General features: G+C 48.2%; 1 protein-coding gene across 4 annotated transcripts in view; it reads right to left on the bottom strand.

Annotated features, from left to right (window-relative positions):
- LOC119437452 (WD repeat-containing protein 6-like) overlaps window positions 1-25909 on the bottom strand; it is a 245733-nt gene that overhangs the window by 198429 nt on the left and 21395 nt on the right. For 3 of the 4 annotated variants that reach the window (XR_005189379.2, XR_007465092.1, XM_037704476.2), the window contains exon 5: window positions 12637-12772. Coding sequence is in view for 2 of the 4 variants with exons in the window: in XM_037704476.2 (XP_037560404.1) it covers window positions 12637-12772 (136 nt within the window). In the remaining 2 variants the exon portion in view is untranslated. Of the gene's footprint in view, window positions 1-12636; window positions 12805-12838; window positions 13377-25909 lie in introns of those variants that run through there. The other variant, XM_049660566.1, reaches the window with a different exon arrangement.

Raw genomic sequence — 25909 nt, 5'->3', positions numbered from 1 at the left:
TGATCGGAGGCGTGCTGCTGTTTCATGCCGTCGCGGGGCGGTGCGCACGTTGCTACCGAGATCCGCCGAGAGCACCCGCCGACCGCCATCGCCACACGTTTCGTCGCCTACAGACAGGTACGGGCACGTGTTCTCACAATGTCTGCAGTGTGCTGGTTTGAATTTGTTTGGGATCGCTGCGTACCGACGTGGCCATGCCACAGTGATGTCTAAACAGCAAAGACTGTTTTGCACCTCGATGCAAAGAGGGGTATGTTTCGGCCCGCAAACAAGGGAAGAAAGCGTCTCTTCGCTGTTCCCGTCAACGATGAACGACGCAGGGCCTGGGGGCGCGCGATTCCTCGTGCTGACAAGCCATTGGAGAAGAACTGCAATGAGTGCGAGGCTCATTTCGATGAGAGATTCATCGTCCGTAGCTACAAGCTTGTCATCAATGTCGAGTCTGTGGAAATCCCCCGTGATCGCCCTACACTGACAGATGACGCAATTCCCACAATATTTCCAAGTGTGCCTGCTTACCTCTCAAAGAAGCTGCCTCCAAAAAGAAAGACGGTGTCATTCAATGGCGGTGCAACTTCCAAGCAAAGAAAGGTTGACTGCATTCACGAGGAACCGCAGAGTGCTGAAACCGACGTTCCATCAAGTTCGAACTGTATCGGAGGCTACAATATCTTGGAGGGTATTACGCAAGACGACCTTCTAAATAAGTACTGGGTGAAACACGTAATCCCAAACAACATGGACGTTGTTGCGTTCTCAGTGTATGCATCAAGTGGTGGAACTCTGTGCTTTCAAAAGTTACTTTTGTGTTCAAGTAATGCCTCAACCTTGCATTGCACGGCATATGTACAAGGTGTTCTTGTAAAAACAGTGGATGTTGACAACTTTAGTGATGTTAAGGACCTCCTGTTCGAAATGGATGCCATGATTCCTTGCGAGGGGTTTGAAATGGAAACAGGAATGCAAAGTGCGCAAATCAGAACAAAGCACACACTCCATGGAGGGAAACTGCACAGCCTCATTTGTTGTGGGACAGTCCAAAATAGAAGCCGATGCTTACAGTGCAAGTAGCTTCGTAAGCTGTTGATAAATCAGGCATACTTCAGTAAAATCCCAGTGATACGAACCTGGCTGATACGAATTTCGGTGTGATATGAATTCGTAACATTCCCCGGCCGAAATACATTGCTCACAATACGAAAAAAATCGGCTATTCCGAACATGTTGCCGTGCCCCTGCGGATCATACGAACGCATGAGCAACAGCGGCGGCGGCCAAGCTAGCGGGGCCACCGGCACAGACAAGCTGGCACAGCGGGATCTGGGCAGGATCCATAGTCGCCAAGCAACCGACTACGTCACGTGGCTGCGTAATCTCTCATTGGTCCCTACGTCGAGCGGACCGGACCACATTATGCTTAGCGAGAAAGTAGACGAGGACCGCTGCTGCAACGACGACCGAGGCCCAGCCCCGACGGTCAAAACGCTCCCTGCACTCGACGTGCTCAGGTGTTCAGTGGCGTGCAAAAACATTCCCAAGATCACATGCGCGCACTTACACGCCTTTATGAAGGCAATCGTTGACGATTTGGGCAAGAAGAAAACGTCCCGTTGATACATTTTTCAAGGGACCGCGAAAAAAAAAAGAGACAAAAAAGCCGCAGTTTCACCCGAAAGGTGAAGCAACAGAAGCGCAGCAGCAGCAGCGAGCGAATTGACCTTAGCTCTGTCTCTCGCTTCGATGCGAACTTAACATCGAAGGCACAGTGCATACGAAGCTACTGGCACTAGGTGCACATTGTCAACATGCAGATGATTTTGACAATAAGGTCCTCGCGGGCGCGCACTTTGCGCACGTCGCAGATCACTTTCAGGATACGGCACCCGCGCGGGTGCGTCGTATCTGCAACGTGCCGGTCGCTTGTTGCAATGTACAAGATGTACAAGCTGACTGCACCGCTAAATTTACATGACCGCCACATTCAAAAGCAACGTAACATGCAGGAACATTATAGATTGGCGAAGTATCACAAGGAACACCCGGTAATTCGAACGCGAAAGCATTTGCGATGAATTCGAACATACCGCGTACCGACAATGCTCTCAGCAGCATGCCAAATCACGTGGCGGCGCCTCCGACCGGCATTGCTCCGACACCGCAATTGAGCAAAAACTTAGGCGAGACCCCTCAACGCCCGCGCGGAGAAAAAAAACAAAAAAACCACGTCATGGCAAGGTCGCCGTTTCTGCAGGGCGCCGAAACATGCGTGTACGTGCCGACGTCTCAGCCAACGCTGCGGCTGCAGCATAGAGGGAAGCAACGGCGGAGGCCCAGTCTGGCCAACGCTCGCTTCAACGGCAGAAAACAAAACTTCAGGGAACGGGCTAAACTGGCGCCGGGCCAGGCCTCACGTAGCCTCACACTCGAGACAGTCGAAGGTGAGAGGGCTACGAGGGTGTTGAGAGGGAGGGCGAGGGGAGCCACCGAAGCGACAGAGTTGCCGAGGCCTAATCCGCTTCCCTGCCGTCCTCCTCCCTCACCTGCGACGGTCCCCGCGCACGCCCGTCGCCGTGTCACCTCTTCCTCTTCACAACCGCACTCTCTCTCTGTGGCCGTGCCTGCGCCGCCCACTCCCTGAAGTTCCGTTTTCTGCCGTTATCGTGAAGCGAGCGTTGGCCGACGCGGGCAGTTTCGTGGCCCTCGCTCGATATGTGCTTGCGCACCGCAATATTTTACGAATTGCACCGTTCGTACTTCGTGCTATGGTGCACGAATATTTCAAAAATAAGTCCTTTTAATTCTAAAAAATTTTTGGGCCCCTTCGAGCTCGAATTATCAAGATTCGACTATACATGGAAGTCAATGGGATTTAGGCCGGGACCGCAAAAACGCAACGTAGCAGCCGGGAAAACGCAGCAGTGAGGAAGGTATCAATGGGGTTCCACTATTAGAAATCTTTTCTGGTAAAAATTAATTCATTGTTTTTTTATATTGTGTATGTTTTCACGATAGAAATTTCGGGTGATAAAAAAAATTTCACGCGACCCCGCGAGATTCGTATCACTGAGATTTTAGTGTATAAGCATACAAAATCCAGACAGGCAAGAGCTCACCTCACACAGAAACTAACACGAAAAAATGCGCAGCTGCGACGGCAAAAGCACAGCATTGCAAAGTTGAGTGAGACCATAGAAAAGATGAAACGGGACAATGAAGCTATAAGTAGCTCTAGTTTTGAAGAGAAGTTGCAAAGCCTGCCAAAAAATCAGCAAGTGCAGGTACGTGAATGCTTTGAAGCATCGAAAAGGAGAAAAACAAATGGGGTGATATTTCAGCAAGGGAGGATCCTTGAATGCATGGTGATGCATATTGTGGGGTCTCACACATGCTCTTGGGACAAAGCAACGACAACACAGTAGTGTAAACAAGCAAAGGGGCATTTATTGCACCTTTCATACACTAATGCACACTACTCGAATAACTACCAATAGAACATTCACATGGGCGCGCGACAAATCAAGTAAGTCCAACTCACCGCGACCCGATAGCGAGCGAATACGTTCGTCCCATGCAATAACACCATCGCCTAGTCGTTCACGTGTACGGTCACGCGAACGGCGGCGCGCTCGAACGATCCATGTTCGTCCATACCGGTGTCCTGCTCTTAGCCTCGCGCAAGCGGGCCGGCGCACGCACGAAGCGTTCGTGCGTGTTGTTCGCCGATCCCAAGCCAAAGAGAGAGCAGAGCGCCTTCGACCTTTTTCTCCCAAATCACCCCGCCATTCGGTGGCGTTAGCATCGCGACACTCGCGCCATCTCTCGCAATCCGCCGCAACTCCGCCGCCGTAAAGCTACGTGGCGAAGCCGGATTACGGGAGCCATGCGGGGAAAACAACATCAGGGGACGCGTGAGAGTCGCGCATCCCCACATCCCCCCAACCTTAAAGCACTACACATACGCCGGCGAAACATGTCACAAGGCCTATCAACGTGCGCATCGCGAACTAAAGTTAGTACATGCAACAGTGGCGCCGCCGAGTAAATGTCCACACGTTATCCACAACATGCGAGCCGACATTGTCTCTGGGGTTCACCGGTGGTGTCCGTTGGTCACAGCATCAGCTCTGCAGATTCGATGGCACGACTCCAGCACAGGACTGCGGAAACGGCGACGCAGAAGTCGGCACGAGCAAGCGTCGCTCGCGCCGACGCGCCCTGCCAGCGAGAGCCGCTGTAGCCGTTGGTGACTGCCAGCTCTTTTCCCAGCCGCTGAGGGTAACGAACCTGACACAGGCGGCCGCCGAAATCGCCGCGCCGAACTGGCCACAGGCATCTACATCGCCTGGGGTAGCTCGTACGTAGGCCGGGGCAGCAGCGCAGACGATGTGCAGGTGACAGCAAACCAGGGGTGACTCCGCTCACGCTGCGTACACTCAACGCACTCGACAAACACTAAAGTAGGGCAAGGGAGAGGAATTCGGCACACGCATCGCCCACGTGGTACGATGTTCAATTCGGCTAGCAAAAATTTCGGGTGGCATTTCAGATGCTAAGTTCACGTGAACAAAGCTTGCTTTCTTGAATCGAACGAGTAATTTAAATTCGTTCGAGGCGAACTAAAATGAGAGAAGCGAAGTGCGACACCTCAACACGACGGTCCACCAGGTTGTGTCCCTCCACGTGCGACAGGCGGCTTCGTAAAGCCTTAGGCCTAATGTGTCGCTACCCTGACAACAACCGGCATTCAAAAAAAACATCACCCAAAATGGGCACAACAGGCAGCCGCGAGGAGACGTTAGCTCTGTGAGGTGGTCCTACCCCGCTCGGTGCACACAGCATCCGAGTTGACGGCGCCCACCGTCCCAGACGGTGTCAGAGCACCCGGTGCCAGGCCGCAATACCAGTCAGCCCGTAGCGGCACCCGTGGCCCGCGGCACCCGTGGCCCGCGGCCACCCGTGGCCCGCGGCCACCCGACTCCCTGAGCCGCGACTTCCGAAGTCAAAGAGATAGAAGAAGCTATTTACACAAGAAATTCGGACCACCCTTGAGGCTTCCGTACTCACTCGCTTCAGGCTTGCCAATGCTCCGCGGGCGCTAGGCCTCGCTCTCCCAGGATGCAGACCACATGGCTCTCGTACCGACGAGTGTACAGTACTTCAACAAAACACTCGCGAAAAGGCTTAGCATGTTGAAATGTTCAAACACGCTACAGCAACCGTCGCCTCGCTCAAAAAAGCACGCCTCCGAAACTAGCGATCAAAATCCACGCTAGGACTACGCTTCGGTTGAAACATCTTGAACCGAGCAAAACAGTTAATATTATCGTCCGATGCCCCAAGAGGTCCACGTTGGGCAGCCAGATGTGGGGTCTCACATGTGCCCTTGGGACAAAGGATCGACAACACAGTAGTGCAAACAATCAAAAGGGCATTTATTGCACCTTTCTCACACTAATACGCACTAGCCGAATTACAACCAATAGAACATTCACACGGGCGCGCGACAAATCAAGGTAGTTCGACTCACCGCGACCAGATAGGGAGCGAATACGTTCGCCCCATGCTATGACACCATTGCCTAGTCGTTCCCGTGTAGTCACGCGAACGGTGGCGCGCTCGAACGATCCGTGTTCGTCCATACCGGTGCCGTGCTCTTAGCCTCACGCGACGGTCGCAGCGAAGCGGGCCGGCGCACGCGCGAAGCGTTGGGGCCAGATGTGGGGTCTCACATGTGTGCTCTTGGGACAAAGGAACGACAACACAGTTTTGCAACCAATCAAAAGGGCATTTATTGCACCTTTCATACACTAATGCACACTACTCGAATAACTACCAATAGAACATTCACATGGGCGCGCGACAAATCAAGTAAGTCCGACTCACCGCGACCAAATAGCGAGCGAATACGTTCGCCCCATGCAATGACACCATCGCCTAGTCGTTCACGTGTACGGTCACGCGAATGGTGGCGCGTTCGAACGATCCGTGTTCGTCCATACCGGTGCCTCGCTCCGAGCCACGCGAGACGTCTCGCGAAACGTGGATCGGCGCACGCGCGGGACGTCCGCGTCGCTCACCGATCCCAACCCAAAGAGAGAGCGCCTTCGACCTTTTTCTCTCAAGTCACCCCGCCGTTTGGTGGCGTTAGCATCGCGACACTCGCGCCATCTCTCGAAATGCACCGCAACCACTACGACCACCGTCGGCACTTAGCTACGCGGTGAAGCCGGATTACAGGAGATGCGCGAGAGTCGCGCATCCCCACATCATTGACACGTATACATGTTTACCTTTCACTGGTGGCCACTTTCCACCGGCTAACAAATGCTAAACGTTCAACTGTGCAATATGAAAAGCCCGCGTCTTTACGAGCGCATTCGTAAGCTCAAGATTATGGTTGTACCGATCCATTCGTGCCTGCGTACTTACGTCCGTAAATATAAAAGCAGTTTTGGCTTTAATGAAGAAGTGCTCACGGCTATTGCAGAGAAAGCACGCACTATTGATCCGTATCACCGACATGGCAGCATACTCATCGATGAAATAAAACTGTCCAAAAACTTGGCTGTAAACAGCAAAGGGCAAGTTGACGGTTTCGTTGACCTCGGCAAGTACAGTTCACCAGGACAAGAAGGTGCTCAATGTGACCATGGCCTTGTAATTTTGTTTCAACCATTCACAGTCAAATGGCAACAAATTCTCGGTACGTTTGGTGCACGAAGCGATGTAAAGGCAGATGTTCTGGCCAAAGTCATTGTTGATGCTGTGATTTGTGCCGAGAAATCAGGGCTCTTCGTGGATTTTGTAACATGCAACGGGGCTGTGTGCAACAGCAGCATGAGAAAAATTTTCCGTGTAAGTGGGAAGCTCGAAAAGACCGTGTGCAAAGTAATGCACCCAGTGCATCCAAGCCGGTATTTGCATTTTTCGTCAGATTTCCCCCGCTGTAACCTCCAAAGGGCTCTTAACAGCAGATGGTCGAGTTAGCAACGAATATGTAAAGGAGGCCTGCAAAAATGTGGGTCAACTTGGCGTTCACATTCTTCAGTGATGAAGTTTTAAGGGGCCTGTATGTCTACAACAGCCAAGTGGAACACTGCTATGGCACTGGCTGTACCAAGGCTACTTCTGCCTTTGCTTCTATGATGAGAGACCTCTTTGATGCCATGACATCGAGATACTCAAAGCGAGGTTTAAAGGCCAAACCCCATATGCGCGAAAATGCACGCAACAGCGACGAGCGACGGTATGAGCGACGAAACGGGCCATTCGCGCCACGTGTCGCGTGGTCGAAATCGCGCAATCGCTCGGATTTCGAATTTGAAATTCGTCGCCCGGAAGTGCTGTGCTCAAGGAGCCAATAGTAAAACACTGGAATGGGATGTACATCAGTGACATAGTGCCGGTTGTCTCCACGTGCTTTTCGACTCGCAGCAACGTGCACACAGCGAGCAAATAAAGTAATGTTTATGCACGTGCACATAAAAAAAATACTGCAGGACAATGATAAAAAATTTTATGTATTATTGTGCAACAAAACATCTTATTTTACCCATGAATACCGCTGACAACGCGCCACGTTTGGTACGAGTAGACGCCCTCATGCCAGCAACAATGGAGATCGCTCGCTGAAGCAGTCGCGTGAATGGGGTTTGCCCGTGCACGCGACAGCTTGCGCGAAGGCAATCTACATCGCGTCACTCGTCGCTGATACGTGCATTTTCGTGCATATGGTGTTTGGCCTTAAGACCAGACAGTAAATAAGTAGCAAGCACCAAATGCTTTCTGGAGCTTCTAGCGACCTGGGAAAAAGGTGTGCCTAAGCAGGCTGGGTTCCTGAGCGAATCAACAGCCGAAGGACTCCGTGTTACTCTTACCAGCACACTTTCCATCCTGCTCTATGTCACGAAAACCCTTGGGTTTAAGCACTCAATGACTTCTCATTTGTGCCAAGACGCGCTTGAAAACCTCTTCGGGATACTGAGGCAAATGTCTGGCTCCAACGATCACCCTACACCGACACAATTTTTGATATCTCTAAATTGCCTCAGTTTTTACAGCTTAGCGCAGTCACTCTCCAGTGGCAACATTCCTTCAGCAGTTCTGAGTAGCCTTCTAAGTCCGGGCACTCACACTAATCCCATGAAACTACAGAATAAGCTGGATGAGCTCCTAGATGTGGGGCGTCTCAACGAAGTTCATGAAATGATTGTGGCATGTGAAGTACTCCTTGACCACGCTGAAATCGTTGGACACAAAAGTGACTCCCGGATCACTTATTACGTCAGTAGCTATGTGGCCCGGAAAATGTTGAAAAAGACGAAGTGCAACGAATGTAGCGGGCTGTTACTTCACACAGAGGACTCAAGCTTGCTTCCGGCAGAGCCATGCCTCACTTGTTAAATAATTAGAGGTGGCCTCCTGTACCCCTGGTCAAAGCTATGGAGGACCGCTTTTACCTATTGTTTCAGTTTCAACAAGTTGAAAACTGATAGCATCATGGACCTCATCTCTTGCTTGTCTGTGAAGAGGTTAAATATGGTCGGCTGTGACCAGCACAAAGTGGAAGTGACGAATCAAATCATTCGCTTCTTCACACTGACAAGGATGCATTTTCTTGTAGCTAGAGAAAATGCGTCCAACCAAAAAAAGAGAGAAAAGATGAAGTTCTTGAAGTTGAGACGTACTACTTAACTTTCATAAGGTTAACACAGCCAACAAGGTTTTCTTTTTTTATGTTATTGTACATTACCCACATTGTGTCGTCTGTTGTGACTCTTTAGTAATGTCTTATTCACATTGTTACAAAGGTGCCATTAGCAAATTTGATGTCACAATCTGGCTGTGTTTGACATAGGTAGAAATCAATTTTTGTAAGCTGGTTTATAACTGCATCAGTGTTTGCCAATCAAATCTCAATGCCTTGTTTGTATGCATATTTTGGCATTGCATATTGAGTGTTTTTTTTACTTGTCTTATTTGCAGTTAAACCTCGATATACAGCGGAATCTCGATGATACGAATCTCACGGGGTTACGAAAAATATTCGTATTAGCTGAAATTCGTATCATCGAAACACAATTAAAACTAGCTAAATTAAAGAGTCAGAGGTGAACTCACTAAGGCACAGGCACGTAAAGAGCATTTACAGTATAGACCACTTATAACATAACCGTTTATAGTGCAGAACTGGCGGCAACGCGGCCTTTTCTGACTCCCGTTTACCCTCCAATAGAACTCCATGTATACGCATACCGCTTAGAGCGCAGCCGTGTGAGACGAAATACCAGTTATAATCCAGCTTCCGCGGGAAAATCTCGCCGACAAGGGCGGTAGCGAGCACGCTTCCCAACGAGGTGCGCCCAGCGATGGGAGAGATCAACGAGGGCGATGCGGAGACGTGGAGCATGAGTCCAAGGGTGATAAAATCGTCACCGCGCGCCGTATGTGCGAGTGAAAGAGCGCAGGGGAGACGCACCTTCACGGAGAGCAAGCGCACAGCCGAGAGCAAACGCGACTTCCGTCGCGCGATAGGCCGTGGGGGTTGGGAGGGAGGGGGGGGGGGGGGCGATGCTGTGCTGCGGCACCAAATGCGTATCTTGCACGGTGTAAGTGGTGTCTTGCAACCGGGCGCAAGGGTAACTGGTGACGCAATCTCCCACGTGAAAGGAGCCAAGTGGGAATGCAGCACAGGAGGGAGAGAGGGGGGGGGGGGCTTCTAATCTGCCAATAAATGTGTTTTTGTACTTTGCACCTGTGCCGGCTGTTGGTGTTATCGCGCTCACCGTATCTTTGAAAGCGATCTCCACACGGCTCTGACCTTTGTATGCGCTGTGCTTATGCCACTCAGTTTCCCTTGGAGCGATAGACCGCACGAACCTTCGGTGGCTGTGGCGGCCGCGCTTCCCCACGCCTGCATGGGGAAAAGCACAAAAGGAACAGCAACAAAAGTGCGCTTCAAACTCTTCGCACTCAGTCACGGGCTCCGCGCTGTCCGGCGCCGCGTCCACGCCTCCGTACCAAAAGAGAAAGGGAGAAAGCACGTGACTGCGCACTGTTCTTTTTCGCGGCCGTCGGTGGGGCGGCGTTTATTCCTATCAACCGACACGGGTCGAAAATCTATTCGTAACAACCGTTCTCTAGCACGTTGCAAAGTAATGGGGCTCGGCCGGGACCACAGAAAAATTCGTATTATCCAGAAATTCGTATTAGCCATGATCGTATCGAGATTCCACTGTAACAAAATTGACAAATTCCCGAAAAACTTCGTTATAAAGAGGATTTCGTTATATGCAGGTTCAGCACGAAAAATCGAAAAAGAAAGGCTTACCATATTTACTCAATTCTAACGCGTCCTTGATTGTAACGCGCACCCGTTTTCCGTTTTCGTCGCACTCATCCTTGGAATGTCACACCAGGTACTCTTTGCGTGGACGCGTGTCGTTTCGCACTAGCACGAGGCGTTGGAAACAAAGAGCGAACGACACGATGGCGTCATATAGTGTGACCTAGTGTCAGGTTAGTGAAGTGAAGCGCAGAGACTTGCGCAGTAACCAAAGAGTGCCGCTGCCAGTGCAATGAAAAAAAAAAACTTTTTTTTTCCTTCGGCAACATCAACTGGAAAAGGAGAGTGCCAGTTTGGCGGGCTAGGCCGGCTGCAGCAAGCGGCGGGATCAGGTTTGAATGAAGGGAGGGAGAAAGGTCAAGCCCACGGCGGCAAGATAGCCAGGTCGAGAGATGCAGGCCCACCTCGCAGTCGCCGTGAATTCGAGCGTGCCAAGCGCAACGCCGCCGCTTCGCATTCCGTCGCGGCGGAGAAGGTGCTTCCGGTTGCTGCTCGCGCAAAAATGACAATATTTGGGGCGAAATCTCTAGATTGTCGGCGGGGAAAATTCGTTATTTCGAGGGGGTCGCCCACTGCCACTTCGTTACGTAGAGGTCTCAAATACATGTGCTTTTATGGAGTAACGGCGGCGAATAGAAAACCTTCTCTATATCCAGGAATTCGTCATATGGAGGTTTGTTATAAGCAGGTTTAACTGTACTTCCTTTAGCTCAGTTTTGTATAACTTGCTGTTCTCCCCTACAATGATGCATATTTTCTGTTTATTTTCTTTTCATTGTGTTTTTGACGTTCAATTGTAAGAGTGTGTCCAAATAAATATCTTGCTTATTAAAAGCTTGTACGAAATAGACCTTGCTTTTCGATGTGCAAGTCATCAAAATAAAGCGTTCAAGTATGGTTGCTGATGCTTTTACCTGAATTGAGATGTCATGAAGAACACTGCGGCATCAAAGCGAAAACTGCACGGACGTTGTTTTGGTGACAAGCTCACGGCAAGTCATTTGATTCGCTATCTTCCAGCGCTTCCGAGTGCCAGCGGCGCACGCAGCTAATATACAAGGAAGCAAGTTCAAACGTAGTTTGCAGTGCCAACACACGCTTTGCCGCAAGCCATCAGAAAAGAGTACCAACTAGCCTTTGTTGTAATCCGCACGGTATCGTGAAATAGCTACAACGAAAAGCAGCTGCTACACATCTGGATGAATTCTCGCTCCCTCTCTGGCGCACCGATGCTGACACCTCTCCTTCTAGCCACCATAACATGGGCGCTTGTCCGGTCGAAGCAGTAAAAACCAAGATGGCGGCCAATGAAAAACTTCTAGGCAGGGCTACGGTGGCTACAGAATTGAAGAAAGCATGTTTATTTTCAAATGGTAAATGATGGGGAAGCGAATACAGTCAACGACCGATTTTCTAGACGCCCAATTTTTCGGACATGCCTGATAATTCGGACGCCTTCACGGCACCATCACATACCTCATAGAGTCAATGTAAAATGTCCGAAATTCCAGACGTTCTTACGTATAAAATTTCGGGCACGAGAAATCTTCGCAGTTCAATTTTCCGGGCTTTATGCCATGACCGCAGGCCCAAAAAGGCATTAATCAAAGCCACCACAGCCACCATTTCGATTATCTAGCCACCTTGAACCAGCAATCTCGCACATAAATCCGCTGGCAGCCCTAGCCACCACTGTGGTAATGCTAGGCCCAGCTACTTCGACGTTCACTACCAAGTGTCTTGCTGTTCGGTGTCGTGTTTTTCATGGAAACAATTGGCCACTGTTACCAAACGCCGACTCCGTCTTTGTAATCTTCGCCAATGACTCCGTAGCTGGGAAAGCACAGCGCGTTGCATAAGGCCGGTTCCAGAAAGTCAGCTTCGTTTCAATACGGCAATGTTATGTGCTGAAGCATACACAAAGTATTGCGGCAAAGCATATCATGAGTGGGAAGGGGCAATTGTCATGGAACACGGTGTGAATTCCTTAATTTCGGCCCCTAGGCAGCCCAAAAAATCAGACGTTGACTGTATCCCAGTTATCGCCCCTAAAGGTCTGATAGCAACCGCAATGGGATGAATATTTTGGCCGATGCTGGCGCTTTAGAGGGGGTGGGCGCTTAGTATATATTTTTCAGAATTCTGAAGTTTTGAAAATGTTAATACTGGGTGCTTGTGCGAAACTGGGCGCTTCCGCGGTATTTTACGGTAGTTCGTTTTCCATAACATTGCCGGCATTGTACAGAATGCAACGTGTTCAAACTCGAAACCCAAGAAGACAAGTAACTTACTTGGTGACCAGTGAGTCTGTGAAGAACAGGTGCAGGTGAAGGTTGGGATGGCACCCAGAGAAGCACTTCCCGATATACCGTGCCCACCACAGCAATCAGCTGCTTCCAGGAAGCACCAACCAATTGCGCAGTGTATCTTAAGTGTGGCGTGCTGTCAAGGAAAGCAAACTGGTGCTTACATTCGACAGTGTGAATTACATACCTGGCAGGAATAAGGCATGACTAGGCTCCTGAATGGTAGTACAGTTAAACTTCAATATATTACAGTCAGTAAAATTGGCAATTTGCTTCGTTATATAAAATTTCGTTATAATGAAGTTCAACCTTTTAAGCAAAGAAGTACAGTCACAGATGAATTTTTCTTCCATAGAAGGGGCCCCAAAATTTTCCAAATTATCGGGCAATTTGATAAAGCAAAGTTGAATGCGAAAAAAATCACTAAGTTGAATTTGAGAGCTGGCGACGAAATATCGAGTTTCATGCCGTATCAATGATATCTTCACATCAGCGGTACGAAGCGAAGCCAGCCACGTTTTCACATCCACTCCACCCCTGCAGCTGATGGTGTCGCCCGCAGTGGGACGACGCTTTCATGAAAAGTGCAAATGCTTCATCTGCCCTCTTGCTTCAACACGTCTCCGAAACTCGAGATTATGCAACCTCCAGTAATAAACGTGTGGGAAGACAGCGCACAGGATGCACTTTGCACACTTTGCATACACACCAGATTAACTCTAAAACAGGAAGCGCGGGCTGTGTATGCACTCAACCGTGCTGACAGCCATTCAAAACCACGACCATGCTAGAAAAGGAGACGTGCAGCAACCTGCCCCCCTCTCCCATCACACATTTGGTCGCGTCACTGCGAGCTCAACCCTTTTCCCCTTGCTCACGCGGGACGCGCCATCAAGCCACCATCCTTCTCGGCTCACCCTCGCCCACTTTCACTCGCACTGAAAGCAAGAGTGACGGGTGCGATAGGATCTTATTAAACTTGGACTTTATCTGAAACATGATGCTGTTTCTTTTCAATGGTCGTTCTTCGTCGCACGGAGCGCAATTTGAGAGGTGCGTTCACAAGCAGCCACTTGTAATTCAACCATTTTACCATCTGTGTCTGTAGCAGTTTCACTTTATTGTTTCGGTATTCCTTCGGTCGTGGGATCGAATCCCGGCCATGGCGGACACATTTCGATGGGGGCGAAATGCAGAAAATAGCCGTGTGCTTAGATTTAGGTGCACATTAAAGAACCCCAGGTTGTCCAAATTAATCTGGAGTCCCCCACTACGGCGTGCCTCATAATCAGATGGTGGTTTTGGCACGTAAAACCCCATAATTTTTTTTTCTTCTGTGAATATGGGGGCTTCAAACAGGAGGCTGTGTTGTTAGTACAAGAACTTGTACTGCAACATCTTTTCAACTGTAGTGCAGCGACATCATTAAAAATATATTAAATGTAGATAAGGAATGGATATAAACTCCAAATTTTCAGTCTACTATCCAAACTCGTGATAACAAAATTCTGTGACGAAATTTTCGTGACAACAAAATATTTTCGTATCCCCAGCAAACACCCATCGGATTCAATGTATTTCGTACCTCTCAACAACGAAATGTCACTGAACTGCAATTCTACATCAACAAAATTGCAACATAACCCCCCCCCTACTTGCACAAGGGTAGCAGACTCTGAAAGGTGCTCAAATGCGTTTGCTTTATATTTATTTTTGTCAATTACCACCACATTATGCTTGTGTGGGCACCGCCATTTTTGTTTACAAAAACAACTCTAATGTAAAATATGTGCAATAAATTTCTCTTGCAAACCATGACATACTGACTGAAATCAAAACACGGCGTCACATCAGCAGCTTCGCGTATTGGCCATCAAGGTGTCACTGCAGTTGTTTCTCACATCTATGAGCTTAACTGCGATAGCAATTATATGGACACTCCAGGGGAATTCAGTGTCACTGTGGTGTTCCATATAAAGTAGGGGTGTACAAATACTGTCAAACCCACTTATAACGATACCGGTTTTAACAATATATCGGTTATAACGAGAAGCTGCTGCACCATCAACCTTGAAAGTTGTTTCCTCCTCCTATGGTGAAATAGCCCACTTACTAATATGCCCATATGCCGCATTATCGGTTACAGTAAAATCTCGTTACAACGAACTTCACGGGAACGCCGAATTTAATTCGTTAATTTGAATTATCGTAGTACTGAAAAATCAATATTTCCATGTCGGTAATGCAACACAAGAACGAAAATTACATACCTTTGCAGCAGATGCGCGTAATGTACGTAAATAATAAACGAGAACGCTTGGCACAGTTTAACTACAATTTATTGCTTGAAGAAGTCTGTAATCTTCTTCTGCCGAGTAGACAGCACGCGCTGCAGGACGAACGCCTCTACATCCTCGACCTTCCTCTGAACGTCATCGGGGACATCTTTACAGCGCCCGAGGAATAATCGCGTCTTTTCTAGAAAAACTAAAACATCTGAGCTGGAAACACTTTGTTCTTCTTCGTGTGTTCTTCTACTTTGTTCTTCTACCAGCATTCAGCTGCGTCAAAATGTCCACTTTTTCTTGAAGCGTAAACTGGCGTCGCTTCTTTTTAACGCGGGGGCCAGCAGAACTCATTGTCAGCAAAGCAACCACACAACACAATCACAGCACCGATAACTTCGAAACTCCTGCCGATCACTACCAACGTGGTGACGCTAGGCCTACGACGTAGTAGGAGAGTCCGAACATAAACATATGCGACGCTCATGCTGATGCCGATGCTGCCGGGGCTGTACCCGTTGAAACGGGTTCCCCAGCGCATGGCTGCTGCTGCTGCTGTGGATGATGATGATAGGTGTAAGCCTCAGGGATTCGGTACCGAAACTTCAACGGAACTTCGTAATAACGAAGCATCTTGTGATTACGGGATTAAATTACGTACGTTATTCTGAAATATTCGGTAATCTGAAATTCGTAGTACTGAAAGTTTTTTACATTGAAAATATAGGCATTTTGGCGGGGATTTTAAAAAATTTCGTAAATCTGAAAAGTTCGTTAATGTGGTGTTCGTAGTAACGAGATTTTACTGTATAACGATGCAGTCTAGCAACTGGGTGTCCGTGCCGAAAGGTAATGGAATGCGAAATCCATGAAACTAAAAAAGAAAAAGAAAAAAGAAATTCGAGCCGCTACACGCAACCGCGCAGTTTTCCAGCCTTCGCATCGCCAGCCTCGCGCGCCTCTCTCCTGTCAGCTTTCCACCCCTCTGAACAAGAATGGGCTGCCCCCCAAGCTCTACGCCGCGCCACCCTCTGAAACACGAATGGACTGCGCCAACTGTGCTGATAGCGCTGGGCGCTGCACCCAGATTTCGATGGCCGGCCAGTCCTTCATACCGCACACTACTACGAATGGTTTAAGGTTCTCGTGCTTGCCTTTGTTTTTTTTTCCGTCGAAGTCGTAGGATCCTGGACACCTGGTTTCTCAGCCTGATTTGACTCACCGCCGAAACAGAAGGTGGCTGATCCGCCCACCGATCACCGGCAATGCATTTGCCGACGAAAAGAAAGCGCACTGCAATAGATTTGGAAACGAAGTGGTTCTAACTGATGAGGCGATCGTCGCGAATGTGCTTGCATCGGATAGTGACAATGGCAGCAATGACATGGTAGGGCAGGCTGCCTCAACGTTGTCCTCGCAGGTGGTCCTGAAGATGATTCAGTCCTTCCGGGGCATTGTTTTCGCGAGAGACCTTCGCGACAGAAGGATGTCGGCAAGCTATGCATAAAGCAAGCAAAGCTGACGGACATGGGACTTTCTCATGCAAGGCAGTGAGAAGTGCACGGCGAGATGCTTGTGGCGATCTAGCCCCAGCAACCTCTTCGCATTTTTTAAAAGGCCCCTTTTGGGGCCACCAAAGCGATGCCTCGGCAGAGCTCGCATGTGACTTGCTGCCCATGACCCCACTTTACAGTTGTAATAGCAGTGCCATTCTTGAATGCCGACAGCCTCAGCTTGTTACACACGATTGGAGCACGCAGGAAGCAGAGTTAAATAGTTGAACGAGTCAACACAATCAGCAGCCAGATGGAGCAAGGTGGTGGGTAGGGGCACTGGCCTCCCCACTATTATAGTTTTCTCACAACAGCTCTGCTATCCACCTATTTTGATTTTTTCATGCAACCCAGTTATAACAATTATCGGTTATAACAATGGAATATTCACAGAATTTGAATATTATTATAAGTGGGTTTGACTGTAGCAGGTTTCGAATAGAATATTGAATCAACTCAAGAAAAAAAACATGTGCAACACACCATGCTGTACATGCTCCGTAGGATAATCAGATTTCTTAACAAAAATCTTGCTAGCTATGAGTAACTTAGGTACCTATGAATCGAGATGTATAGTCTGCTCTACTCTTATTTAAGGGAACACCAAATTAGTATGCCAGCAATGGTAACAACTCAGCTCGTATATGAAAGTCTGGAAAACATTTTTTATCAAAAGAATGTCACACAATTTTTTTAATATATAACATTTACTACTACTACTACTACTAACGAATAGAATTAAGTGCTTTTTTCCCTATGAAGCTGAAGAAATAGCGAAGTTGTCCTAAATACCCATGGGGTTTCCAGTTTGATAGTGGGCCATATTATGCTTAATGGCAAGCTTCTATTGTTTAGATGAAAAAGTTATTTTCCATCCTTATGGCAGGTGGTTTTTGTGGGTATTGTCAATTCGTTATAAGGCCAATCTGCACAACAGAAAAAAGCAGGGAATGTGCATCACATCGCTCGACACCGCTCCGCGTGGTCATCAGCGCCGACGGTAAAGAGTTCTCAAATCGGGAGGCCCCCGGCACCTTTCTGCAATGCCTCCCCCTCTCGCTTTTTTTTTGGCCGTGTTAATCTGCTGTCTACAGTCAGGGGCAGTGTGCTATGGCACGATGTTTTCGAGCCTGCTATGTAATTCCAAAGCTAGCATTGTGACGGGTTTACTCAATGCTACGAACAGGGACCACTGTGCGCCTACGAATTGCAAACAAAACGAAGGGTCATTGTACGGTATTTCGCAAAGATGGCGGCCATGAACATGCAACAGTCCTTCCGTGCACTCACTTTTGTTGGCGAGGCATTTTGTCGGTTTTTTAATCGCCGACATTTGGCGACAGAGCTACAATTAAGCCTAACGGGCTAGACAGTGTGGCCAATGGTTCGCCGGGCGATGTGATAACAGGCTGCAAACCATCGAGGAAAGCTTGTTCATATGGGTGGCTCATCAGTGTTCGGTCACCTGATCCCACGCAAGGGTTAGATTGACGGCCATTGAAGCGGCATTCGGGTCTGCGGTCGACCAGCCTTCAACTACCACGAGCACGCGTGCCAATTCGGTCTGTGTGCTCGCATGTGTGTAGAAAGCTCCAAACTGTGTGAATCTGTATGTGTAAACACTGAACTCGGGTATTCAATGCTATCAGTGTGCTTTGTGGTGGCTAATCGGCCCCACCTTCACACATGCTTCCGTGCTTTCCACACGCGCTGCTTTTGTGGTTCCTTCTGTTTGCAAAACGTTTCAATTGATATCGCTGACCTGGTTGAACCTTGCACCAATAGAGATTGCGCACTGTGGGAACTCTGGGTGCGTCAAGTCACCAGCCACAGACAGGTCATTCACCAAAGTTATCGATATTAGAAAAATCGATTAGATACCTGATTCGGAGATGGAATTATTCATACGTTCGCTATTCGATTCAAAATCGAATATTCAAGTATTTGCACAGCCCTAGTATACGAGGTGTGTTCAAAAAGAAACCGAACTTTTGCTATAACATCCTTTTTGCTTTCTGTACAACATTTTAAGCACTGTCCCCCTCAAAGTAGTCCTCTCTCCTGGCAATACACTATTCCCATCGTTTCTTCCATTTTTGGAAAGCCTCCTGGAACGCACTTTCTCGAATGGCGCACAGGTCTATTGTCGCATTGTCCTGAATCTCGTCTATGGTTTGGAAACGACGTCCTTTCAGCGTGGTTTTAAGTTTGGGAAACAGGAAATAGTCTGCTAGGGCTAGGTCCGGAGAATACGGTTGGTGGGGCACAACGGGATTGTGATGCTTCGCTAAATAGCTGCGGAGAAGGAGCAACGTGTGAGCCGGCGCATTGTCACAATGCAACATCGAAGTCTGGTTTTCCCACAATTAAGTCCCCTTACTGCGCACAGAATTCCTCAAATGCGCTAAAATTCCCTGGTAGACTTCCTTGTTTACCATATGGTACAAATTCCTGCTGGAAGATGCTTTCACAGTCAAAAAACACAACCAACATCACCTTGGTCTTTGACCGACTCAAGCGTGCTTTCTTGGATGAGAAGACTCTTTGCCCACCCACTGCGACAACTAGACCTTCGTTTCAATATCATAGCCATAAACCCACGTCTCATCGCCTGTTATGATGTTCTTAAGGTGGCGGTCCCACTCCGGCGGCACGAGCCCCCCGTTTTCAGTACTTTTGGAGCAACCGTGGCGGCTCTTCTACTTGGATATGAAGTTGTCGTATAAACCATAAAAAGCTTAATTCTTGTAGATTCCAACTGTATATAATATAAAGAAATTGATTGATGTGATTTAGAAATAAATGTTCAAGAACAAGCATGAGATACATGGTTTTTGCGAACTGCGTCTCACTTGTGACCATATTTAGAACTACCGCACTTACTGCATTGCGGCTTGCTCCGTAGCTTTAGGACATATTTATCTAGTTCCTAGACGTAGCAAATTAATTTTGAATTTTTACTTTTTGGGTAATCTGCTTTTGAAAATTGCCAAATATTGCAATCTTCTGTTGTAAACAGCCCGGCAACTACATGCTCAAGGAAGCTAAATTTTGGATAAAGTAGAGTTCAAGGAATGTCCATTTAGGACGCAAAATTTCATTCATGAAACTTTATCAGTTTTCCTAATAATGCGGCCGAAATTAAGCAATATTTAGAATTCTGGTTTTATTTTTTTCCATTCTTGCGGGAAGATACTAAAGCTACGAAGCTGCGGTTTAAAACTAATAAAGGTACATGAATGAAATTTTACGTCCTGAATGGAAATTCCTTGAACTCTACTTTATCCAAAATTTAGCTTCCTTGAGCATGTAGTTGCCGGGCTGTTTACAACAGAAGATTGCGATATTTGGCAATTTTCAAAAGCAAATTATCCAAAAAGTAAAAATTCTAAATTATTTTGCTACGTCTAGGAACTAGATAAATATGTCCTAAAGCTACAGAGCAAGCCGCAGTGCAGTAAGTGCGGTAGTTTATTCTAAATATGGTCACAAGTGAGACACAGTTCGCAAAAACTATGTATCTCATGCTTGTTCTTGAACATTTATTTCTAAATCACATTAATCAATTTCCTTATATATAGTTGGAATCTACAAGAATTAAGCTTTTTATGGTATATACCACAACTTTATATCCTAAGTAGAAGAGCCGCCACAGTTACTCCAAAAGTACTGAAAACGGGGGGCTCGTGCCGCCGGAGTGGGACCACCACCTTAAGTAGAGATCGAGAAAAAAATGATTAAAATAAAGGGCAACCACAGGGTCCATTGACACTTTGGCACTAATCCGACGAACAGCTTGGGCACGTGCTCACTTCAGCGGCTGTAGCTCGCCAACTAACAGTCAGAGCGAAACGCCGCAAATGGCAGTTTGTTGTCTGAACCTGCCGCTACGTGCACTCAGTAGACGCTGCGCACTACCTCTGGCAGTTGGCACGCTATTTCAAAAGTTCGGTTTCTTTTTGAACACACCTCGTAAAATCCAAGTGTGCTAAGACCCTATCGCACCTGGCAAGCTGAATCCTGTAGGTGTGAAGAAAAGCATGCGAGGATGAGCTAAGAAGGATAGTGGCTTGATGCGTGCAGTCTTCCCGCACGCCCAATGTTGGAGGTCACGTAATCAAGTGCGTGCTATGGGGGGAAGCAAGTTAGCGTGCATGTCCTCCTTTAGCTCAACTACGGCTGCACATGGCTGTTCGCACGAGCGCATACGCGGCCTACGCGTTGTATTATGAAGGTCATCTGTAGTGAGTGCAAAGGCTTTCGGCAAGCCGAGTTGAGAGGTGGCTTCGTCTGTGTTGTCTTCCTGTGCAATCGCAAGTTGACAAGACATGGTAAAGCAGTGGCAGCACAAAGTGTTCGCTTCATTACCGGCGTTTTTCATAGCGTCCGTATTGTGACGGCGAGTATTCATGGTCATTGAGTGGGATCTGTTTGCCTGCGCATGCATGACCCCATGCTTGTCAATTTAATTAGTAAGCGAATCTTTACTGCAACTCATATGGCCAATAAAGCCATAAATTTAACTTCGTGTAGTCATCTAATAATTTGCTATCTCTATCACTGCTTCGCCTTTCGGGCAAAACTGTTACATTTTTTTTTTCTTCAACGTCTTAGCACAGACTTTCCTCAAACACAAGGCCTACAATAACTAGATCTAGGGATATTTCGCTAGTATTGGCAGGATGCAAAGCAGATGAGAGAACAGATGGCAGTGGCCACCAATGCAGTTTCCTAGATCATAGCCGCTATCTTGTACGCATTCGAAAAGCCGACGTTCGGTTTCGCTTCACGCGATTGGCCTAGACTGGCCTAGGCCACGCTATCGGCACGACCTGGACCGATCGCATGAGATGAAACCAAACGTCGGCTTTTCGAACGCATACAAGATAGCGGCCCCGTTGAACTGTGGTACTATTGCAACTGAACTGCCTGTGTAAGAGCAAAGCTGAAAGGTCCATAAACGATCGATGAGGTGAAATAAATGCAGTAATGCTTGTTAAGTAGGATGCACATAAAAATGAAGGCTACACCAGAACTCCTTTTAAAGGGCCTCTAAACCACCCCGAGGTCGAAATTTAGTTGTGGTGTTGCAATTGTGCACGAGTCTACAACGAACACGTAGCCGCGAGAATTTTTAGAAATGGTGCCGTAATAGCAGAGTTACACGCGTTTGATGATCCAAGCATGGCCCTCGCTCATTTCACTCTTTCCTTCGCTACTCTCCTCGTCAGCTAGTCTCGCCGAGTGCTCCTCCAAATGTCACGTGACATATGTCATTGCCAAAGCGCTGTCCATTTCCGGTTAAGGCACGTCCACACTAGCGGTAAATATATCGACGGCAAACCGACCTCCAGTGTCGTAGAACGTCTGACGTGCAATAGGTGTCCGCTAATATCAGCGTATTTTTCTTCTTTGTGTACTTTTATTGCAAAGAGCGATAACAATCGATAAGAAAATATTGCGCCTTGTGAGCGTCGGTAATTCATTTCGAAGCACCGTCCACTTTAGCATTGAAGGGAACCGGAAAAGGCCTAGCGTCGATATCGGCGCTATCAAGCGATCAGTGGCAGTGAGGCTGCCGCACAAATGAGTCCCGGTCTCATCCTCTCTACGTACGGCAACGAAATCTTGTAGTTCAGGAGCAAAACCACTGTCGAACGGTGGCCCGCGAGTGGCAAACGACGTGTGGCGAGTTAACGTGCAGGTAACGGGGATGGGCCTTAGCCGCGACTCAGCGCTTCTCAACTACCCGCTGTTGCTGCCGTGCCAGCCCGTGCTCAGGCGAAGCGTGCCGCTGTGTTGCACGCACGTCTGGAAAGGCCAACACTGTCGCACTCTATTCGCGCAGCTACTCAGACCGCTTAGCACGATTGTGTTGGAACGCGAGCGATTTGGTACTTGCGTTGCGGGCTGTAATTACCGATTCGCAAGCGCGCACAAGCGAGCAACACGGCGAGGAAGAGCAGGGAGCGTGCGTACCTGCTAGCAGACTAACCGGAAGTCAGTAGGTTCTTGCTCGACCAATCGACATCGTCAACCCGGTTGACATCACCAGATGCACCCTGCTGACATCGTGACGACCACTGGGGATACCGGAAAGGCCAGGAGAGCAGGACGGCATTGTTTTTTTTCATTTCGTGGCACGCCCGTGGCGCGTAGTGCTGCAGCGTTTGGCATCATTGATCGTGACGGCATTTAGAACTCAATGTGCGTGTTTACTTGAAATGTTCAAAAAATATCTGAGGTGGTTTAGGGGCCCTTTAAAAGCAATGAGAGAATTCAACTTTTTTTTTGCAATATGCTACATACCGTATTTACTCGAATCTAGGCCGACTCCGATTCTAAGCCGACCCCCCAAAAGTTCGAAGTCCGAAAAAAAAAAAACTTACCTCGAATGTAGGCCGAACGAAAAAGCGAGGACAGCATTCGCAAAATGAAACAGCATTTATTAAATTTGAACATGCCGAGCTCATTCTATGTCACCATCGCTGCTAGCCTCGTCGCTATCTTCCTTACTGCTGACATCTTCAAACAGTGCGCTATATTCAGTACCATCCAGCGCATTAGAGATGCTGCATTTTTGGAAGGAGCGCACGTTGCGGCGCACGCAAAAACCATCTCCCGTGGCCCCCTCCAACTGACAGACCGATGCCGAAGTTCCGCCCGGTTTGAACGTTTGACGATGCCTCTACGGCTAGCACAACTACCTCATTTACTCGATTCTCACACTTCCTCGATTGTAACGCGCAGCACCCGTTTTCCGTGAGGAAAAATTTGGAAAAATAGATTTCCTCCCGATGCACTGATGTTGCGATGAATAAAAAAAGTCGCAGTTTCGCCTGAAAGGCGATGCATCGAATGCGGTAGCAAATTAGTAGACCGCTATTAACAAGCACGGTGTCACTGCGCGCTCAAGCAAACATGAACACACCTCGCTCGTTGACCGCGGACACGAACTGTCAAAACGCTGGAGACGAAGCGCGCCTTCGTGCTAGCATGCCTCTCGCTTCAACGCAGCGAAAACACGGCGCGCGGCGGACTTTACCAGTCGCAAATTGCTTTCAAGATAGGGCCAAGCCTGATCGTATCGCCGGAGTGGATCGGCGCAGATTACGTCCTGCTTCGGTCCACTGAAACCGTTCCGCATTGCTTTGCTGGCGAAAATCTTCTCCTTCTGTTTGCGCCAGTCCCGCTCGCAAGTTTCGGATCCTCCGAACGCCCGTGATGCGGCCCGATTTCCGTCCGTCTCCGCACAGATGATCACTTTCCTTTTAAATGCGGCATCATGATGAACTCGGTACTTCATGCTGATAGATAGAGCAGACGCTGAGAACGTGAAGACAGACGGTAGACTATTGCCTAAGCACGTGTACTGCAGCACACGGAGGAAGCTTCCGCATGCTACGGTAGCTAGGCACGACGCGCGTGCGAGGCGGCCATTTTGAAATGCCGACACAGATTTAGGGTCGTGTTGAAAGTGCGCGTTAGATTCGAGTAAATACAGTATTCGTTTAGAAAGCGGCACTATAGTGGCATCGCCCATTTGGTGCCATTACGATAACGCCACACCGCGCACCGATGCTGCACCATACCGATACTACCGATACGACGCAGGTCAAAATGGCGACGTCGCTCGTGTACTTCAGCTGGCTACTGGCGCGGCTAGTATCGGCTGCGATACTGACTTTTCTAGATGGCGCTAACTATGCACCATATTTATCAGTTTCAGTTAAAAACTGGCGCGTTTTTTAAAATCCTCGAATCTAAGCCGACCCTAGAGTTTCGTATGTGATTATTTGAAAAAAACTATCGGCCTAGATTCGAATAAATACGGTATGTGTGTTGTCTATTCTGCACCATGATTATTGTGGGCAGCCTTGTTCTTTCATCCATGCTTTATACAGTGTCTCTGTTTCATCACTTGTTCGCCTGACTGAATAAGCAACACTACATCTGCTGTGATTAATGGTTCCTAAGCCATGTACAGGGTGTTTCATTTTAGCTGCACCAAATTTTTAAAAATTGCCTGTGGCAGAAAGCACAATTTAATCCTTCATCTAAACTACTCGAAGAGGCGGCCACCACTTCCACAAGAAATAAGCATGCCTAATTGAATAATTAGCATAATTATGCTAATTACCTTTTTAATTATTCATTTTACGTCACAACTTTCAATCTACGAATTGTAGCTGTTGAACTCGCAAGGCGTATCCACTTGGAACGAATTCTCAGGACTGAACCAGTTTCGAGCTATTCATTTTGAAAGTGTCCAACGGAATGCATTGGCGTTCCAGTTATTCAGTGGTGCAACAGCCAAAATAGTATTTGGAGCAAATTTTGGAGCAGGAACATCAAGCTTTTGGAGCAGGAAAATCCAAATTTGGAGCAGGTTACCGGGAAAAAAACTCCATTTTGGAGCACTAAATACCAAATTTGGAGCAGTTTCACAAAGAATGCTAACTCATAAAACGCCATAAAATCTACCCCGCATAATAAACGCACCCGCCAACTTTGCATTAGACCTCTGGGGGAAAAAATGCGTTCATTATGCGAGTATATATGGTAATTCACATTTGCAGCGTAGGTGAGGACAGGGGCGCGATCGGAGATCGTTGTTCGGAGCGCGCGTTCAGTTTCGCCGTGCACGGTTGACTTAGGCCGCGCGCCTGCCGAAATTGAATGCGCACTCAGAAAAACGACCTCAATCGCGCCCCAGCAGTGCACTGCACGCAACTTTTTCCGCCAAACATGTGGAAAGTACACATACATTTCTTCGCGAGTGGTTCCCTTTCAGTTTTTTTTTCTGACTATGTGTCGCGACGTTCCGGCGGTAGTCAAAACATGCAGCGACTGTTTGACAATCTTTTGGCGTTTCGGCGGTGTACAGTGAAAATCGGCACCGTTTCATTAACGCGGTGCCTGTTGCCAATTGGAACTGAACCCTTGCTAGTTTTGTGTATTGCGTCGCCTACAAAGCTCACGCCGTCAGTGCCGGGTTGCTTGCTGTACCGTACTAGCGAGTTTCCCTTGGAGCATTCGTAACCGTGTGCACGGACACAGCGAGGATCTTGTTGAGTCAACGTGGCAATGGCGAACTGCTTTCGTTACTGCAAGCAATTCGCATTCCTTGTCTCCGCGAGATTTTACTACACATACAACACACCGCACTGCAACCAGCAGCGAAAATATTCTTCGGCGCCCACCACCAAACACGCAAATGTTACCAACGTCTCGTCTGGGCATGTCTTTGGATCTTGTCTGCGCTACTGGATAGGACTGAATTCCAAGCTGCAGGTTGCCAATGCGGCCATTGTTTCCCGCTTAAACTAGCGTAACCGAGAAATTTCGCGGCTGGTCGGGCGTTTTGGCACAGCGTGGCGCAATTTCAACATATGTCACGGTTTTGGCGCAGCTCAGCGC

Source organism: Dermacentor silvarum, chromosome 1 (genome assembly GCF_013339745.2).
Source record: "Dermacentor silvarum isolate Dsil-2018 chromosome 1, BIME_Dsil_1.4, whole genome shotgun sequence".
Lineage (NCBI taxonomy): Eukaryota > Metazoa > Arthropoda > Arachnida > Ixodida > Ixodidae > Dermacentor > Dermacentor silvarum.
The sequence above is the reverse complement of the archived record's forward strand: the minus strand, read 5'-3'. Positions and strand labels throughout refer to the sequence as shown.